Consider the following 15600-nt stretch of genomic DNA (forward strand, 5'->3'; position numbering starts at 1 on the left):
CATGAGAATTGCTTGAGCCTGGGAAGCAGAGGTTGCTGTGAGCCGAGATCACGCCACTGCGTTCCAGCCTAGGCGACAGAGTGAGACTCTGACTCAAAAAAAAAAATTAATATTATTATAATTTTTTGTGTAGAGATATGGTCTCACTCTGTCAGCCAGGCTGGAGTGCAGTGGTGTGATCACAGCTCACTGTAACCTCGAGCTCCCAGGCTCGAGCAAATCCTCCCACCTCACCTTCCTGAATAGCTGGGACTACAAGTTTGTGCGACCATGTCTGGCTAATATATATTTTTTAATTAAAAAAAAATTTTTAAAGATTATCTTTATATATGATTTTGTGACCCTACTTTTTTTTTTCTTCTTTTTGTTTTGAGACAAGGTCTTGCTCTGTCACCCAGGCTGGAGAGCAGTGGCGTGATCCTAGCTTATTGCAGTCTCGAACTCCTGGGCTCAAGTGATCCTCCTACCTTAGCCTCCAGAGCAGCCAGGACCACAGGCACCTGCCACAACGCCTGGCTAATTTTTGTACCATTTGTAGAGACATGGTCTCAATTTGTTTCCCAGACTGGTCTCAAACTCTTGGGCTCAAGTGATCTGCCCATCTCGGCTCCCAAAGTGCTGGGATTACAGACGTGATCCAACATGCCTGGGCAAGAATACCTTTCGTTGAGCAAATTGTTGAGAGTCAGAATGAGGAAAACTTTTGGCTAAAAGGGACCCCAAGATATCCCAAGTGGCATATTTATAGATGTGAAAGTGATTCCACAGCTGGGCATGTCAGATCCAAATTCTCCATGGATCAGGAATGCCTCCTTTTCCTTTTCTGTCACCACCGGTCACATTTGGCTACTTAATTTCTGGGCTCCAGTGCAGCATGGAAACGCGAGGCCCTTTGTTCAAAAAGTGTTCGAATTTCTTTTCTTTCTTCTTTTTTTTTTTTTTGAGATGGAGTCTCGCTCAGTCGCCCATGCTAGAGCGCAGTGACACGATCTCGGCTCACTGCAGCCTCCATCTCTCAGGTTCACAGTGTGGAGAGGCTGGGCACGGTGGCTCATGCCTATAATCCCAGCACTTTGAGAGGCTGAGGCAGGAGGATCACTTGAGCGCAGGAGTTTGTGACCATCCTGGGCAGCATAGCAAGACCCTGTCTCTAAGAAAAATTAAAAAGTTATAGCCAAGCATGGTGACACACACCTGTAGTCCCAGCTACTCCAGAGGCTGAGTCAGGAGGATTGTTTGAGTCTATGAGTTTCAGGCTGTGGTGAGCTATGATCGTGCCACTGTACTCCAGCCTGGGCAATAGAGCGAGACCCTGTTTCTCCTTTTCTTTCTCTCTTTCTCTCTCTCTTTTTTAAAAAAAGACATTGTGCAGAGTGTGTGTGTGAGTTTAGGGTGAGGGGGACTAATTGCTGTTCTAAGAGTTTAGTAGTTGGGGAGGTGATAAGGAGGGATGGGGGGTGATGAGGAGAGGGATGGTTGGTGGGTGGGCCTCTTATCCCAGGAGATAAGCCAAATTGAAATGAAGGCGCAAAACAAGGAAAACAAAATGGGACTAACCGTGGTGGCATTTCCTGGCCTTGGGGCCTGAGGGAGGGAAGACTGTGGAATTTATTTAGAAAACTTCCAAACCAGCGGTTATGAGTCTTTTTTACTATTCTGGCCTGTTGCTCTTGTTCTTTTCAGAATTATAAATGTGTTTGTGTGGCTGTTTGATCTCAAAGCAATGCTCAAAAGAGGCAGTGTCTCGAAATCCCGGAAGATAAGATGTGACCACATGAAAGATGGTCTCAATAAAGGGGGAGAGGCGGTGGCCAAGGCCTCAATTTCCAGAACGAGAAACTGGGGTCTACCCATGTTTTAAAGGTCATCAGAAGAAAGCTCCCGTCCTCCCATCCCCCACACCTGTAATGTTGACTCTGTAAAGATGCAGTTTCCTCACTTTGGGAGGAGATGCCGTGGTTTTTGCAGAAATTGCTCTGCTGCTGAATTCAGCCATTGCCTCTTGGAGGTTTAGGATGCCCCAGGCCTTGTTTTCCCTCAAAGCATTCCATTGGCAGTCACGACCAACCATGCTCCTTGAGGATTTCTGTACACACTGGCTTTTTCTGGTCTTGTAAGTTTTTATACGAGTCAGTTTTCACCATAAATTGTGGAGGTGGGTCTGGGGCTGTGATGGCGAGTCCTCGACGTTCAGCCCGGATGTAGGTCACTCCAGACCCCCAGGGTGCCCTGTCGTTCCCTTTGCTGGAAGTTTCAACAAGGCCAGAAGCAGATGTCAGGGTTTCCTGGGGTCATCTGGGGGGGATGTCAGCGGACTTTAGGGGCAAGCTGGGACTTCTGCATTTCTGTTCCTGTATGTCAGAGGAAACTAGCAACACGCCTCAAACCACTTTACACCGTCAGTCTCAGTGTTAAACCCAAGCCTGTTTTCACAAACACCTCCTGTGATCTCATTACACCCTCACCCTGCCCTCCTGCTTCTGGTGGCCTTCTCTACTTTGCTTCTTGCTCCTTTTACAGACCTTCTGTCTCATCTGTCTTTTCTGGGGTTGGGCCTTTCCGCTTCTCTGTAACCTTCTGTGACTCCGATGGCTCATAGCTTTGCTGTGTATTAGGAGCAGAAAGCAAGCTTCATTATATCATTTACAATTTTTTAGTAGCTACATTTTTTTTTTTTTTTGAGATGGAATCTCACTCTGTGGCCCAGGCTGGAGTGCAGTGGCGTGATCTCAGCTCGCTGCAACCTCTGCCTCCCGGGTTAAGCACTGGGATTACAGGCGCACGCTACCATACCTGGCTAATTTTTGTATTTTTAGTAGAGATGGGGTTTCACCATGTTGGCCAGGCTGGTCTCGAACTCCTTACCTCAAACGATCCACCCGTCTCAGCCTCCCAAAGTGCTGGGATTACAGGCATGAGCCACCGTGCCTGGCCACCACATTTTATTTATTTATTTATTGATTTTTGAGACAGAGTCTCACTCTGTTGCCCAGGCTAGAGTGCAATGGCACAATCTCAGCTCCCTGCAACCTCCACCTCCCGCGTTCAAGTGATTATCCTGTCTCAGCCTCCTGAGTAGCTGGGATTACAGGCGCCGAATACCACACCTGGCTAATTTTTGTATTTTTAGTAGAGACGGGGTTTCACCGTGTTGGCCAGGCTGGTCTCAAACTCCTGACCTCAGGCGATCCGCCTGCCTTGGCCTCCCAAAGTACTGGGATTATAGTCGTGAGCCACCATGTCTGGCCTCTTTTTTATTTATTTTGTTTTTATTTATTTATTTTTGAGACAGTCTCGCCGAAGCTGGAGTGCAGTGGCGCAGTCATGGCTTACTTGAACTCCTGGGTTTAAGTGATTCTCCCACCTCAGCCTCCCAATAGCTGGGACCACAGGGGTGCACCACCATGTCTGGCTAATTCTTAATTTTTTTGTAGAGACAGTGTCTCCCTATGTTGCTCAGGCTGATCTAGAATGCCTGGGCTCAAGCCATCCTCCTGCCTCAGCCTCTCAAAGTGCTGGGATGACAGGTGTAAGCCACCATACCCGGCCTAGTGGCCACATTTTGAAAGGTACAAAGAAACAGGTGAAATTAACAATACATTTTACTTAACTTCATATATCTAAGCTGTGGTCGTTTTAATATATCAATATAAGAAATTATTAATGAGATATTTTACGTTCATTTTTTCCTACTAAGTTTTGAAATTCAGGGTGTATTTTTACATTGACATTCTATCCCAAATTGAATGCTAAATTTTTATCAAAAAACATTTTGATCTATATTCAGTGTTCATCAAATTTACCATTGAAAAAGTGATTCACATACTCAAGTTGTCCCAGACTTACGTGAAAGCTTCCCAATAATTGAATTGTTAGTTTTCACATTTAAATTGCTTAAACTTAAATACAAGTAAAAATTCATTGGCAAGTAAAAAGATGAAAAAAAGCTAAAAAAAAAAAAAAATTCAGTTCTTCACTCACACTAACTAATTTCTTTTTTTCTTTTAGAGATAGAGTGTTGCTCTGTCGCCCAGGCTAGAGTGCAGTGGCATGATCATGGCTCACTGTAGCCTCCACCTCCTAGGCTCAAGTGATCCTCCTACCTCAGCCTCCTGGGTAGCTGGGACCACAAGTGTGCACCACCATGCCTGGCTAATTTTTTTAATTTTTAAAATTTTGTAGAGACAGGGTCTCACTATGTTGTCTAGGCTGGTCTTGAACTCCTGGGCTCAAGTAATCCAATTGCCTTGACCTCCCAAAGTGCTGGGATTGCCGTCATGAGCCCCTGTGCCTGGCCAGAAGCCACATTTTAGATGTCCAACAGCCTTACGTGACTGGTGGCTGCTATATTGGGCAGCAGATACAGAGCATTTCCATCATCACAGAAGGTTCTGTTAGACAGCACTCTGATAGAATGAAGTCTTGAACATGTGTTCTCCAAGGGACTTTCAAAGTTTTCTAGAATGCAGCCCCAACCTGTCTTTACTTACTGACTTTCTTTTTATCATGTTCATTCCCCCACCTCTATTCCACTTTGTTTTGTTTGTTTGTCTTTGAGACAGAGTCTCGCTCTCTTGCCCAGGCTGGAGTGCAGTGGCGCGATCATGGCTCACTGTGGCCTCAACCTCCCAGGATTAAGCAATCCTCCTGCCTCAGCCTCCTAAGTAGCTGGGATTACAGGTGTGTGCCACTACATCTGGCTACTTTTTTTTCATTGTAGAGACAGGGTCTCACTATGTTGCCCAGGCCGGTCGTGAATTCCTGGGCTCAAGTGATCCTCCTGCCTCAACCTCCCAAAGTACTGGGATTACAGGCATGAGCCACTGCACCCAGCCCTTTTGTTTTGTTTTATTTTGGAGATGGGAGTCTCACCATGTTGCCCAGGTTAGTCTTGAGATCCTGGGCTCAGGCTATCCTGCCACCTCGGCTCCACAGAGTGCTGGGACTACAGGTGTGAGCCACCGCATCTGGTCTCTGTTTCCACTTTGAGGTGAATACCCTTTCTTTGGTTCCTCCAGAGAAGTCTCCTCTTTGGGGCTTGGTTTAGAGGCAGGGCTTCCGAGAAGGACTCTACCCTTCTCCCTGCAGTGGGATTAATTGCTGCCTTGGCTTCCCACGAGTTCTAGAAAATGAGGCAGACAGTGTCGGGAGAGGGGAGCGGTGGCTGTGGCTCGCTGCCCCGGAGCCTCGTTTCCCATTTCTCCCGAGACAGGTTTGAATGGCTCTTCTAAGGCAGCCTGAACCCTGCCCAGTTAGAAAAACAGCCACACAAAGAACAGCACTGTGTCTGCTTCCAGCTGCCCCATGGCTGCTGGATCATGGAACATCAGACAGGAGCACACTCTGGGTGCAGGGTGTAATTCTAGGCGAGCAGCAGCTCTGCCAGGGCTGGAGGGAAATCCTTTCTTTGCCCTCACAAAAGAAAATGTGTGCCTGGCTCCTCTGGTGCTCATTTTTCAAAATGAGAACTGAAGTCTATGTGTATTTCCTTCTTAAAAAGCTATAACACACAGGCTGGGCACGGTGGCTCATGCCTTTAATCCCAGCACATTGGGAAGCCAAGGCGGGAGGTTCACTTGCCCCCAGGAGTACAAGACCAGCCTAGACAGCAAAGTGAGACCCCCATCTCTACAAAAAATGAAAACATTAGCCGGGCGTGGGGGCACATGCCTGTAGTCCCAGCTACCTGGGAGGCTGAGGCAGGAAGATCACCTGGGCCTGGGTGGTGGAGGCTGCAGTGAGCTGAGATCGCACCACTGCAGTCTAGCCTGGGTGACAGATCTTGTCTCAAAAAAATAAAACAAAACAAAAAACAAAACTATAACACACATACAAAAAAGTATATACGTTTTAATTGTACAACTCAGATTTTTACAGACTGAACATACCTCTGTAACCAGCCCCCAGGTGAAGAAAGAGAACAGGACCCGCCCCCTGCAAAGGCCCCCTCATACCCCTTTCCAGATTCTTCTTCCTCTCCCAAGAGTAACCGCTCCATGGATTCATTTTGCCTATTTCTGACCTTTATTTAAATAGCATCATACAGTGTGCATTTTGTGGCATCTGGCCCCTTTGCTATTTGTGATAATTTGTGGTTGGTTTTTGAATGCCTTTATCTTTTCCGTTACCTGAAACAGTTAGTGAAAACCACAGTGGCTTAAAAACCAAAAAACCAAAAAACAAAAAACAAACAAAAAAAAACCGAAGAAGAAACACCAGATATGGAAGGTACATAGGTCATTGTCCGGTAATGGTTTATGATGTGAAGAAGAAATGACTCGTATTTGGTTGATGTTTCCACTTTGGATTTTCCAGGTTTTGGTGATTTTTGGTAGTAATTATTTACTTTTTGATTAATTCTGGGGTCTTGAAGGGACATTAACCCTCTTCCTAGCTTTTGCACAAAGCTGGATGGAAGTCATTTTCTCAGAATTTCTGTTTGCCAGAAAGAAAATTGAAGCCTGAGGTAAAAAAGAGAGGGAGAGATAACTGAATTTCTTATCTGGTATGTTCTGTTTCTGTTTTAGGTAAAATGTCGGTTCCAGGACCTTACCAGGCGGCCACCGGGCCTTCCTCAGCACCATCCGCACCTCCATCCTATGAAGAGACAGTGGCTGTTAACAGTTATTACCCCACACCTCCAGCTCCCATGCCTGGGCCAACTACGGGGCTTGTGACAGGGCCTGATGGGAAGGGCATGAATCCTCCTTCGTATTATACCCAGCCAGCGCCCATCCCCAATAACAATCCAAGTACGTGTGGCCTCCCAGGCCCCCCTTACCATTTCCTTGGCCCTCCACACTGGGAATCAGGAGAGTGACCAAAGTGACTCTACCAAAGAGTCTAAGTAAAGTGCCAGTACGTTCCAGTTTTACCCCCTTACCTTGAAATTCCACACACGGTCTTTTAGATTCCATGTTGGTGAGGCTCACAGCTTTTCCATAATAAAGTATGGTTTAGGATCTTTCCCATGATCATCATATATGAATCTTTTGGCACATCTCATGGAGGCACAACCAACTTTCTTCTGAGAATGGGAGTTTGTGTCTTAAGGGCCCGCACCCTTCCTCCTGAGGGCTGATGCAGAACTTCTGCCCTGAGGCCAGGGCCGAGGTAGGAAGAGGGAGGAGAAGAAACCATCCTGAGCAATGTGTGATTGTGTTTTCATACCAGCTCACCCTCAATGCAAGTTGCTCTTCTGCTTTTGAGCAACTAGATGGTCCCTGTCCTTTGGTGCTTCCTTCCGCCCGAGGGTGACCTGGTATGTCACTGCTTCAGTATCACAGGTAGTTCTGAAAGAAATCTTTAGCTCAGAGAGGGGGCCCGTGAATCAGACTGCCTGGGTTCACATAACCTCCTTGTGCCTCAGCTTCCCCATTTGTAAAATAGGTTTCATCAAGTACCTATTTACAAATATCAGTGAGTTGTTAACATGAGAGGAAGTACTGTGTGCCAAATACAGAGTACTCATTTGATAAAAGTGAACTCTTATTGTTGTGTTCAAGTTATTTTGAGCTGGAAGAGGATGAGATAATGACTTTAGATTCTTAGACCATCCTGTGATCAATAAATAGTTTCTTCTTCTTCTTTGGTTTTTTTTTTTTTTTTTTTTTTGAGACAGGGTCTCACCGTGTTGCCCAGGCTGGAGTGCAGTGGTGCAGTCATGGCTCGCTACAGCCTGAACCTCCTGGGCTCAAGTGATCCTACCACCTCAGTCTCTGGAATAGCTGAGACTATAGGCATCCACCACCTCACCTGGCTAATTTTTAAATTTTTGTAGAAATGCAGTCTCACTATTTTTCCAGGCTGATCTTTAACTCCTGAGCTCAAACGATCTTCCCACCTCCCTTGGTCTCCCAAAGTGTTAGAATTACCAGCATAAGTCACAGAGCCTGGCCCAAATAACTTATTCTTGAACCCCAAAAACACTTAATAAAATGTATGAACTGGGTATGGTGGCTTGCGCCTGTAATCCTAGCTACTGAGGAGGCTGAGGCAGGAGGATCACCTGAGGCCAGGAGTTCCAAACCAGCCTGAGTGACATAGTGAGATATTGTCTCTATGGAAATAAAATTAGCCGAGTGTGATGGCTTGCACCTGTAGTCCCAGCTACTTGGGAGGCTGAGGTGGGAGGATTGCTTAAGCCCAAGAGGTTGAGGCTGCAGTGAGCTATGATTGTACCCCTGCGCTCCAGCCTGGGCAACACAAGACCCTGTCCCCCCTGCCAAAAAAAAATTACACATAAGTGCTAAAGTATGATTCAATACTACTTTTCTGGAAGGAGGGTCTTTCTATGAGTATTACTAAGTTCAGTTAACTCTAGGCAGTAATTTTCCCCTAATTCATTTGTTATATAAATGGCATTCTAACAACGTAAAAAGGAACAGAAGGAAGTTGCTTTGACAGAAATATGAGCTTAACAACTGAAGTGCTTGATGATTTTCATCACCCCGGATTCTCTCTTTTTTTTTTCTTTTTTTCTTTTTTTTTTTTTGAGGTAGAGTCTTGTTCTGTTGCCCAAGCTGGAGTGCAGTGGCATGATCTTGGCTCACTGCAACCTCTGCCTCCCGAGTTCAAGCGATTCTCCTGCCTCAGCCTCCCAAGTAGCTGGGACTACAGGCACGCGCCACCATGCCCGGCTAATTTTTGTCTTTTGAAACAGGGTTTCACCATGTTGGCCAGGCTGGTCTTGAACTCCTGACCTCTGGTGATCCACCCACCTCAGCCTCCCAAAGCCAAGGGATTTGCTGGGATTACAGATGTGAGCCACCGTGCCCGGCCTGGATTCTTTTCTGATTCTTGCGAATGTTCAAACATGTTTTCACATAACTTTTTCTTCCTAGCATTATTTTATATTTTCATTTCTTGTATCAACACAGTTCACGAGCTTGTTGTCTCACAGAGTTGGCCTGCGTTTCCTGGCTTGGTAAACTCTACCCTTATCATTGGCTGTCAGAGTTTATCAAAGGGTCTGTGTAAAGAGAGTGGATTGTTTATCAAGAGCTGCTGGGCACAGTGTGAGGCTGCTTAAAATTTGTTTATTTGTTTTTGGGACTGAGCGTTGCTCTGTTGTCCAGGCTGGAGAGCAGTGGCGCAATCATAATTCACTGCATCCTCAATCTCTCACACTCAAGTGATCCTCCCACCTCAGCCTCCTGAGTAGCTGGGTCTACAGGCATGTACCACCACGCTGGGCTAATTTTTATAGTTTTTTGTAGAGATGAGGTCTTGTCATGTTGCCTAGGCTGATCTCAAACTCCTAGGCTCAAGCAATCCTCCCACCTCGGCCTCCCAAAGTGTTGGGATCAGAGGCATGAGCTACCGCGCCCAGTCCTCCTTTCTTTTTGAGGCTGAATCATATTCTGGTGGATGGATAAACTTTGCTGTGTTAATTTATTGGTCCATCAATGGACACATGTGTTACTTCCCCTTTTGGCTCTCATAGATAGCCAAACGATGAACGCGTGCTATGAACATGGATGTACAAATATAATATTTGCTCGCATCCCTGCGTTCCTCTCTTTGTCCTGTAGTGAATGCTATTGGCCTTGTTTCCTGAGCAGCCTGTGTTTGTCCCTCTCCCTTTCATCAGTTACCGTGCAGACGGTCTATGTGCAGCACCCCATCACCTTTTTGGACCGCCCTGTCCAAATGTGTTGTCCTTCCTGCAACAAGATGATCGTGAGCCAGCTGTCCTATAACGCTGGTGCCCTGACCTGGCTGTCCTGCGGGAGCCTGTGCCTGCTGGGGTGAGTCTACCTCCCACTTGGCCCCAAGCCCTCCTGCCCTTCTCTCTGGGTGCTGGCAGGGGTGGGTTCGCAACTGCACCATGCTTGACATTCAGGGCCAGACGTTTGTGTTGTTTTTTTTTGAGATGGAATCTGGTTCTGTCGCCCAGGCTGGAGTACAGTGGGGCGATCTCGGCTCACTGTAATCCCCACTGCTCAGGTTCAAACGATTCTCCTGCCTCAGCGTCCTGTGTAGCTGGGATTATAGGGGTGCACAACCACGCCCAGCTTATTTTTAGTAGAGTTGGCGTTTCACCATCTTGGCCAGGCTGGTCTCAAACTCCTGACCTCAGGTGATCTGCCCGCCTCGGCCTCCCAAACTGCTGGGATTACAGGTGTGAGCCACTGTGCCTGGCCTAAGACATTTCTTTCTTTTTTTGTGATGGATTCTCACTCTGTTGCCCAGGCTGGAGTGCAGTAGCACGATCCTGGCTCGCTGCAACCTCCACCTCCCAGGTTCAAGCTATTCTCCTGCCTGAGCCTCCTGAGTAGCTGGGATTACAGGTGTGCACCGCCAGGCCCGGCTAATATTTTGTACTTTTAGTAGAGATAGGGTCTCACCATGTTGGCCAGGCTGGTCTCGAACTCCTGACCTCAGGTGGCCCGCCCGCCTCAGCCTCCCAAAGTGCTGGGATTATAGGCGTGGGCCATCATGCCTGGCCCAAGACATTTCTTTATTGTAGGAGGTGTCCTGTGCATTGTAGGATATTGAATAGCATCCCTGGCCCCCACCCGCTTGATGCTAGGAGCACCACACTCCCCAGTGTTCTGAACAAAAATGCCCCCTGGGAGGCCAAGTCATCCCTGCTGGTCTAAAGCTTATCAGTCCCCAGAAATTGGTCTTCCGTCTTTTCTTCTTGCTTATCTGCTGAAACCACGCCCTGTGTGTAGGGACAAGCTTCACAGCTGCTTCCAGCTGTGTACAGGGCAATACCCTTAGGGATTCCTTTTTCTTCTAGAATTTCATGACCTAAATAATAATGTTTTTCTCGAGCCCGAGGGAAGCTTTAAACAATCTGTACATTAAAATTCTTCATAGGAATCGCTTCAAAACTTCTTATCTTTTTATGACCCGAAGTATTTTTCCCATTACTCATGCAGGGAAATTATATAAATATTTATGTCTGCACCAAGGGTATTATGTTTAAAGAGATAATAGTTTCTGTTCTGGGGGAAAAATCTGAGGAAACACAATCAATTTTTTGTTTCCCACCAAGCAGGTAAAAGTAGCTTCCTTATTCCTGGCCACGTGAGCCACTCAGAAAACCCCAAGGGGCTCCATTCTTTTCCTTGAAGGAAACAATGTTTGCGAGTTTCAGGAGCCTCATGCAACCGGCACATTCCTCTACATTGTCCTTTGGTGACTTGAGGTTGAGAAGGAACAATATTTCTCTTCCTAAGTTCAATAAGAGGCTCAGAGTCCCGGAGAGTTTAGTTAACTTCCTTGAGGTCATGTGTTAAATAAGGAGGGAAGGAGACAAAACAGCTTTCTGGGCACCTGATTCCCCCTCTTGCCCATAGGACTCTGCTGTTGTCTTCATTCCGTGGGCAGAAAATGCTTAAAAAAAAAAAAAAAAGTCCATTGCCTCTGGATATTTGTATTAAAACAAATTTTTATCTTTGAAATCGGGGAAAGACGGAATAGAAACTTACTTGTTTTGTTTTGTTTGAGACTGAGTCTTGCTCTATTGTCCAGGCAGGAGCGCAGTGGTACGATCGTAGCTCTCTGCAGCTTTGATCTCCTGGGCTCCTGCAATGCTCCCAGCTCAACCTCCTGAGTACCTGGGACCACAGGTGTGTGCCACCATACCTAGCTAATTTTTAAATTTTTTTTTTTTTGTGGAAGCAGAGATTTTACTCTGTTGCCCAGGCTGGTCTTGAACTCCTGGACTCAAGCAGTCCTCCTGCCTTGACCTCCCAAAGTGCTGGGATTATAGAGGAATAGAAACTTACATTGAGAATCGGCCTATGCCAGTCTGGCTTTAGAAATTGAGGCAACCTTTCTTTTCCTCCCTTTGTTCCTTCCTTAAACATGGTAGAGTGGGTTCAAATCCTGCTTCTCACTAGCTATGTGGCCATGGGCAAGTGACTTTACCTCACTGTGCTTCAGTTTCCCCATCTATAGATGGGGGTACGGGGCAATAACACCCACCTCAGGGGCTGCTGTGGATAAAATATGTGTGTATGCTGCCTGGAGCCGCGCCTGTACCTATAAGCCGTAGGTTAAGATTCCTGCTGAATGGACTGACTGCCCTTATTTGAGCTCTGGAAAGCTTAGGCAATAGGAGGAAATTTCTTTCATGAGATAATTTCCTCATCAGAATATTTCCAAATTCTGCTTTATGTAAACTAGCGTCTTTCTGTAAAAGGTTGAGTTTTAACTCCGTTTTTGGCAAACATTGGTTGTCAGGCTGTCTGAGATTCCTGCCTGTGTGTGCCAATGGTGGATTATGTAGGTTAAGAGGCGTTATTTGGGGAACTCTACTTGGTTGCTGTAAGAAGCATCCTGTCTATATGGAAAAGAGATCAGTAAGACAGGGGTTGGCAAAACAACCCTGGAGCCAGGCGCCTGTTTTAAGTTTTACGGGAACACAGCCACGCCTGTTGGTTTTTGGATTCTCTGTGGCTGTCTTCTCATTCCTAGGGCAGAGTTGAGCAGCGGCAACAGAGACTCGATGGCTCATCAGGATGAAAGTATGTGGCCGGGTGTGTGGTGGCTTCCACCTGTAATCCCAGCACTTTGGGAGGCGGAGGTGGAAGGATCACTTGAGGTCAGCAGTTCAAGACCAGCCTGTGCAACATAGCAAGACCCCATCTCTACAAAAACAAACAAAACACAGCAACAAAAAGACTAAAAGATCTACTATCTGTCCCTTTGCAAAAAAAGTTCACCAAGCCCATCTAACACTTTGAAAGACTCCCAAATGACCCCAGATTTGAAAATAATGCTCGAAGGGGCTCTGTCCGTAGGAGGAGCCTTAGTATTGGCTGGCATGTTAATTTCCTAGGGGTGTCATCACAAATTACAACACACCTAGTGTTTAAAACAACAGATATTAACTCTCACAATTCTAGAGGCCAGAAGTGCAAAATCAAAATGTCAGCAGGGGCCGGGTGTGGTGGCTCTCACCTGTAATCCCAGCACTTGGGGAGGCCAAGGCAGGTGGATCACTTGAGGTCAGGAGTTTGAGACCAGCCTGGCCAACACGGTGAAACCCCATCTCTCCTAAAAATACAAAAATTAGCTGGGCCTGGTGGCATGCACCTGCAATCCCAGCTACTCAGGAGGCTGAGGCAGGAGAATTGCTTGAACCCAGGAGGAGGGAGAACTGCTTGAACCCTGGGCGACAGAGTGAGACTCCATCTCAAAAAAAAACAAAAACAAAAAACAAACCAAAGACTAAAATGTCAGCAGGGCTCAGCAGGGCCACGCTCCCTCCTAAGGCTTTAGGGTGAATCATTTTTTGCCTTCTCCAGCTTCTGGTAGCTGCAGGTGTTCCTTGGCTTATGGCCTCATCACTCCAGCCTCTGCCTCTGTCTTCACATACCCTTCTGCCCACTCTGTATCTCTGTGTGTCTTCTCCTCTTCTTCTGAGGTCATTGGGTTTTAGGGGTCCACCTGGATAATCCAAGATGATCCCATCTCAAAATTCCTAATTATACTGGCAAAGACCCTTTTTACAAAGAAGGACATGAACATGTTTTTGGCAGCCAGTGTCCATCCTGTTGTGGTCAGTAATGTGCTCCGTGTGTCTCTCTCTCCTTCCAGGTGCATAGCGGGCTGCTGCTTCATCCCCTTCTGCGTGGATGCCCTGCAGGACGTGGACCATTACTGTCCCAACTGCAGAGCTCTCCTGGGCACCTACAAGCGTTTGTAGGACTCAGCCAGACGTGGAGGGAGCCGGGTGCCGCAGGAAGTCCTTTCCACCTCTCATCCAGCTTCACGCCTGGTGGAGGTTCTGCCCTGGTGGTCTCACCTCTCCAGGGGGCCCAACTTCATGTCTTCTTTTGGGGGGAATACGTCGCTAAACTAACAAATCTCCAAACCCCAGAAATTGCTGCTTGGAGTCGTGCATAGGACTTGCAAAGACATTCCCCTTGAGTGTCAGTTCCACGGTTTCCTGCCTCCCTGTGACCCTGAGTCCTGCCATCTAACTGTGATCATTGCCCTATCCGAATATCTTCCTGTGATCTGCCATCAGTGGCTCTTTTTTCCTGCTCCGTGGGCCTTTCTGGTGGCAGTCTCAAACTGAGAAGCCACAGTTGCCTTATTTTTGTGGTTGTTCTGCCCAGAGCTCGGCTGAACCAGCCTTTAGTGCCTACCATTATCTGATCCGTCTCTTTCCGTCCCTTATGACAAAGATCTTGCCTTACAGACTTTACAGGCTTGGCTTTGAGATTCTGTAACTGCAGACTTCATTAGCACACAGATTCACTTTAATTTCTTAATTTTTTTTTTTAAGTACAAAGAGGGGCTATTAACACCCAGTACAGACATATCCACGAGGTCATAAATGCATGCTAGAAAAATAGGGCTGGATCTTATCACTGCCCTGTCTCCCCTTGTTTCTCTGTGCCCGATCTTCAGCGCCCCTTTCCATACAGGGATTTTTTTCTCATAGACTAATTATATGAACAGTTTTTATGACTTCCTTTTGGTCTGAAATACTTTTGAACAGAATTTCTTTTTTTTTTTTTTTTTAAACAGAGGTGAGGTCTTACTATGTTGCCCAGGCTGGTCTTGAACTCCTGGGCTCAAGCAATCCTTCTGCCTTGGCCTCCCGAAGTGCTGGGATTGCAGGCATGAGCTACCGTGCTGGGCCTGAACATAATTTCAAGAGGAGGATTTATAAAACCATTTTCTGTAATCATATGATTGGTGTCATTTTTCCATTTGCCAATGTAGTCTCACTTAAAAAAAAAGGAAGAAAAAGAAATGGATAATTTCATCTACTGCCTTTACTTGGGGTTGATGTGGTTCTTAAACACCTTCATCATGGAACTCTCAAAGTGGGGTCCGTTTTGGGTTCCTGGTGGTGGGTTTTGAAAGATAAGGGAAAGCACATTTTGAGCATGTCTGGGTACCATGGTGCAGATGCTTGGGAACCAGAACTGTTTCAGAGGAATCTAAAGTCTGATTTTAGTTTTCAGAGACACGGCTTGTTGTAAAACATGAGAAGACCTGATTTCTAGGACTCAGGCAGCAAGCCAGGATTCTAGGTTGGCTGCTGTGTCATCTTTGAAGTCAAGACAAAGCTGGGCTCGACCTTCAAGAGTCCTCGTTTTGATAATAATTCAGCATAGGGAACTCATGTGAATATTACTATGTAGAAATAAAACCTACACCTTGAGCGAACGTCTGTATATTGGTTGAAAACGATAGTGGTAACCATTGATCCCCCTTCATTTGATGTTTGGAAAATTCCAGTAATTATCATTTTTGCAACGAATATGGATACCACATAGTACTTTGGTGTTACCTGCTTTTGAGAAATAAAGTCTTTGGTTCACCCGGTGAACTATTTATGAGTTCTTTTGGTGTGATGAAAGGGCTCATGTTGCATTTCCAGCCATTGCTACAAAGAACCTTTATTTGCTCAGTAACGGTAGAAAATCCTTCCCGATTAAAAACTTCAGACTTGCTGAATATCCTGCGATGTCAAGATGACCGATGTTGAGTTGGGTGGATTTGCTAACGAGTCAGATTTGAACATGAGGCTATTGGAACCCAATAGGCGTCATTGATGGCGGCGAGCCACAGCTTTCAAGTTTTAATAAAATGCACAGAAGAGAACTGTCCCCATTCATTCTC

General features: G+C 46.3%; 1 protein-coding gene across 3 annotated transcripts in view; it reads left to right on the forward strand.

The window, feature by feature from the left end:
• LITAF (lipopolysaccharide induced TNF factor) overlaps nt 1–15307 on the forward strand; it is a 39726-nt gene extending 24419 nt beyond the window's left edge. For all 3 annotated transcript variants that reach the window (XM_054453353.1, XM_054453355.2, XM_054453352.2), the window contains exons 2-4: nt 6528–6752; nt 9593–9749; nt 13558–15307. In XM_054453353.1, coding sequence (XP_054309328.1) covers nt 6533–6752; nt 9593–9749; nt 13558–13666 — 486 coding nt within the window. In that variant the 5' untranslated portion in view covers nt 6528–6532 and the 3' untranslated portion in view covers nt 13667–15307. The remainder of the gene's footprint in view (nt 1–6527; nt 6753–9592; nt 9750–13557) is intronic.
• Nucleotides 15308–15600: the final 293 nt, after the last annotated feature.

The sequence above is a fragment of the Pongo pygmaeus genome, chromosome 18 (assembly GCF_028885625.2).
Source record: "Pongo pygmaeus isolate AG05252 chromosome 18, NHGRI_mPonPyg2-v2.0_pri, whole genome shotgun sequence".
NCBI lineage: Eukaryota > Metazoa > Chordata > Mammalia > Primates > Hominidae > Pongo > Pongo pygmaeus.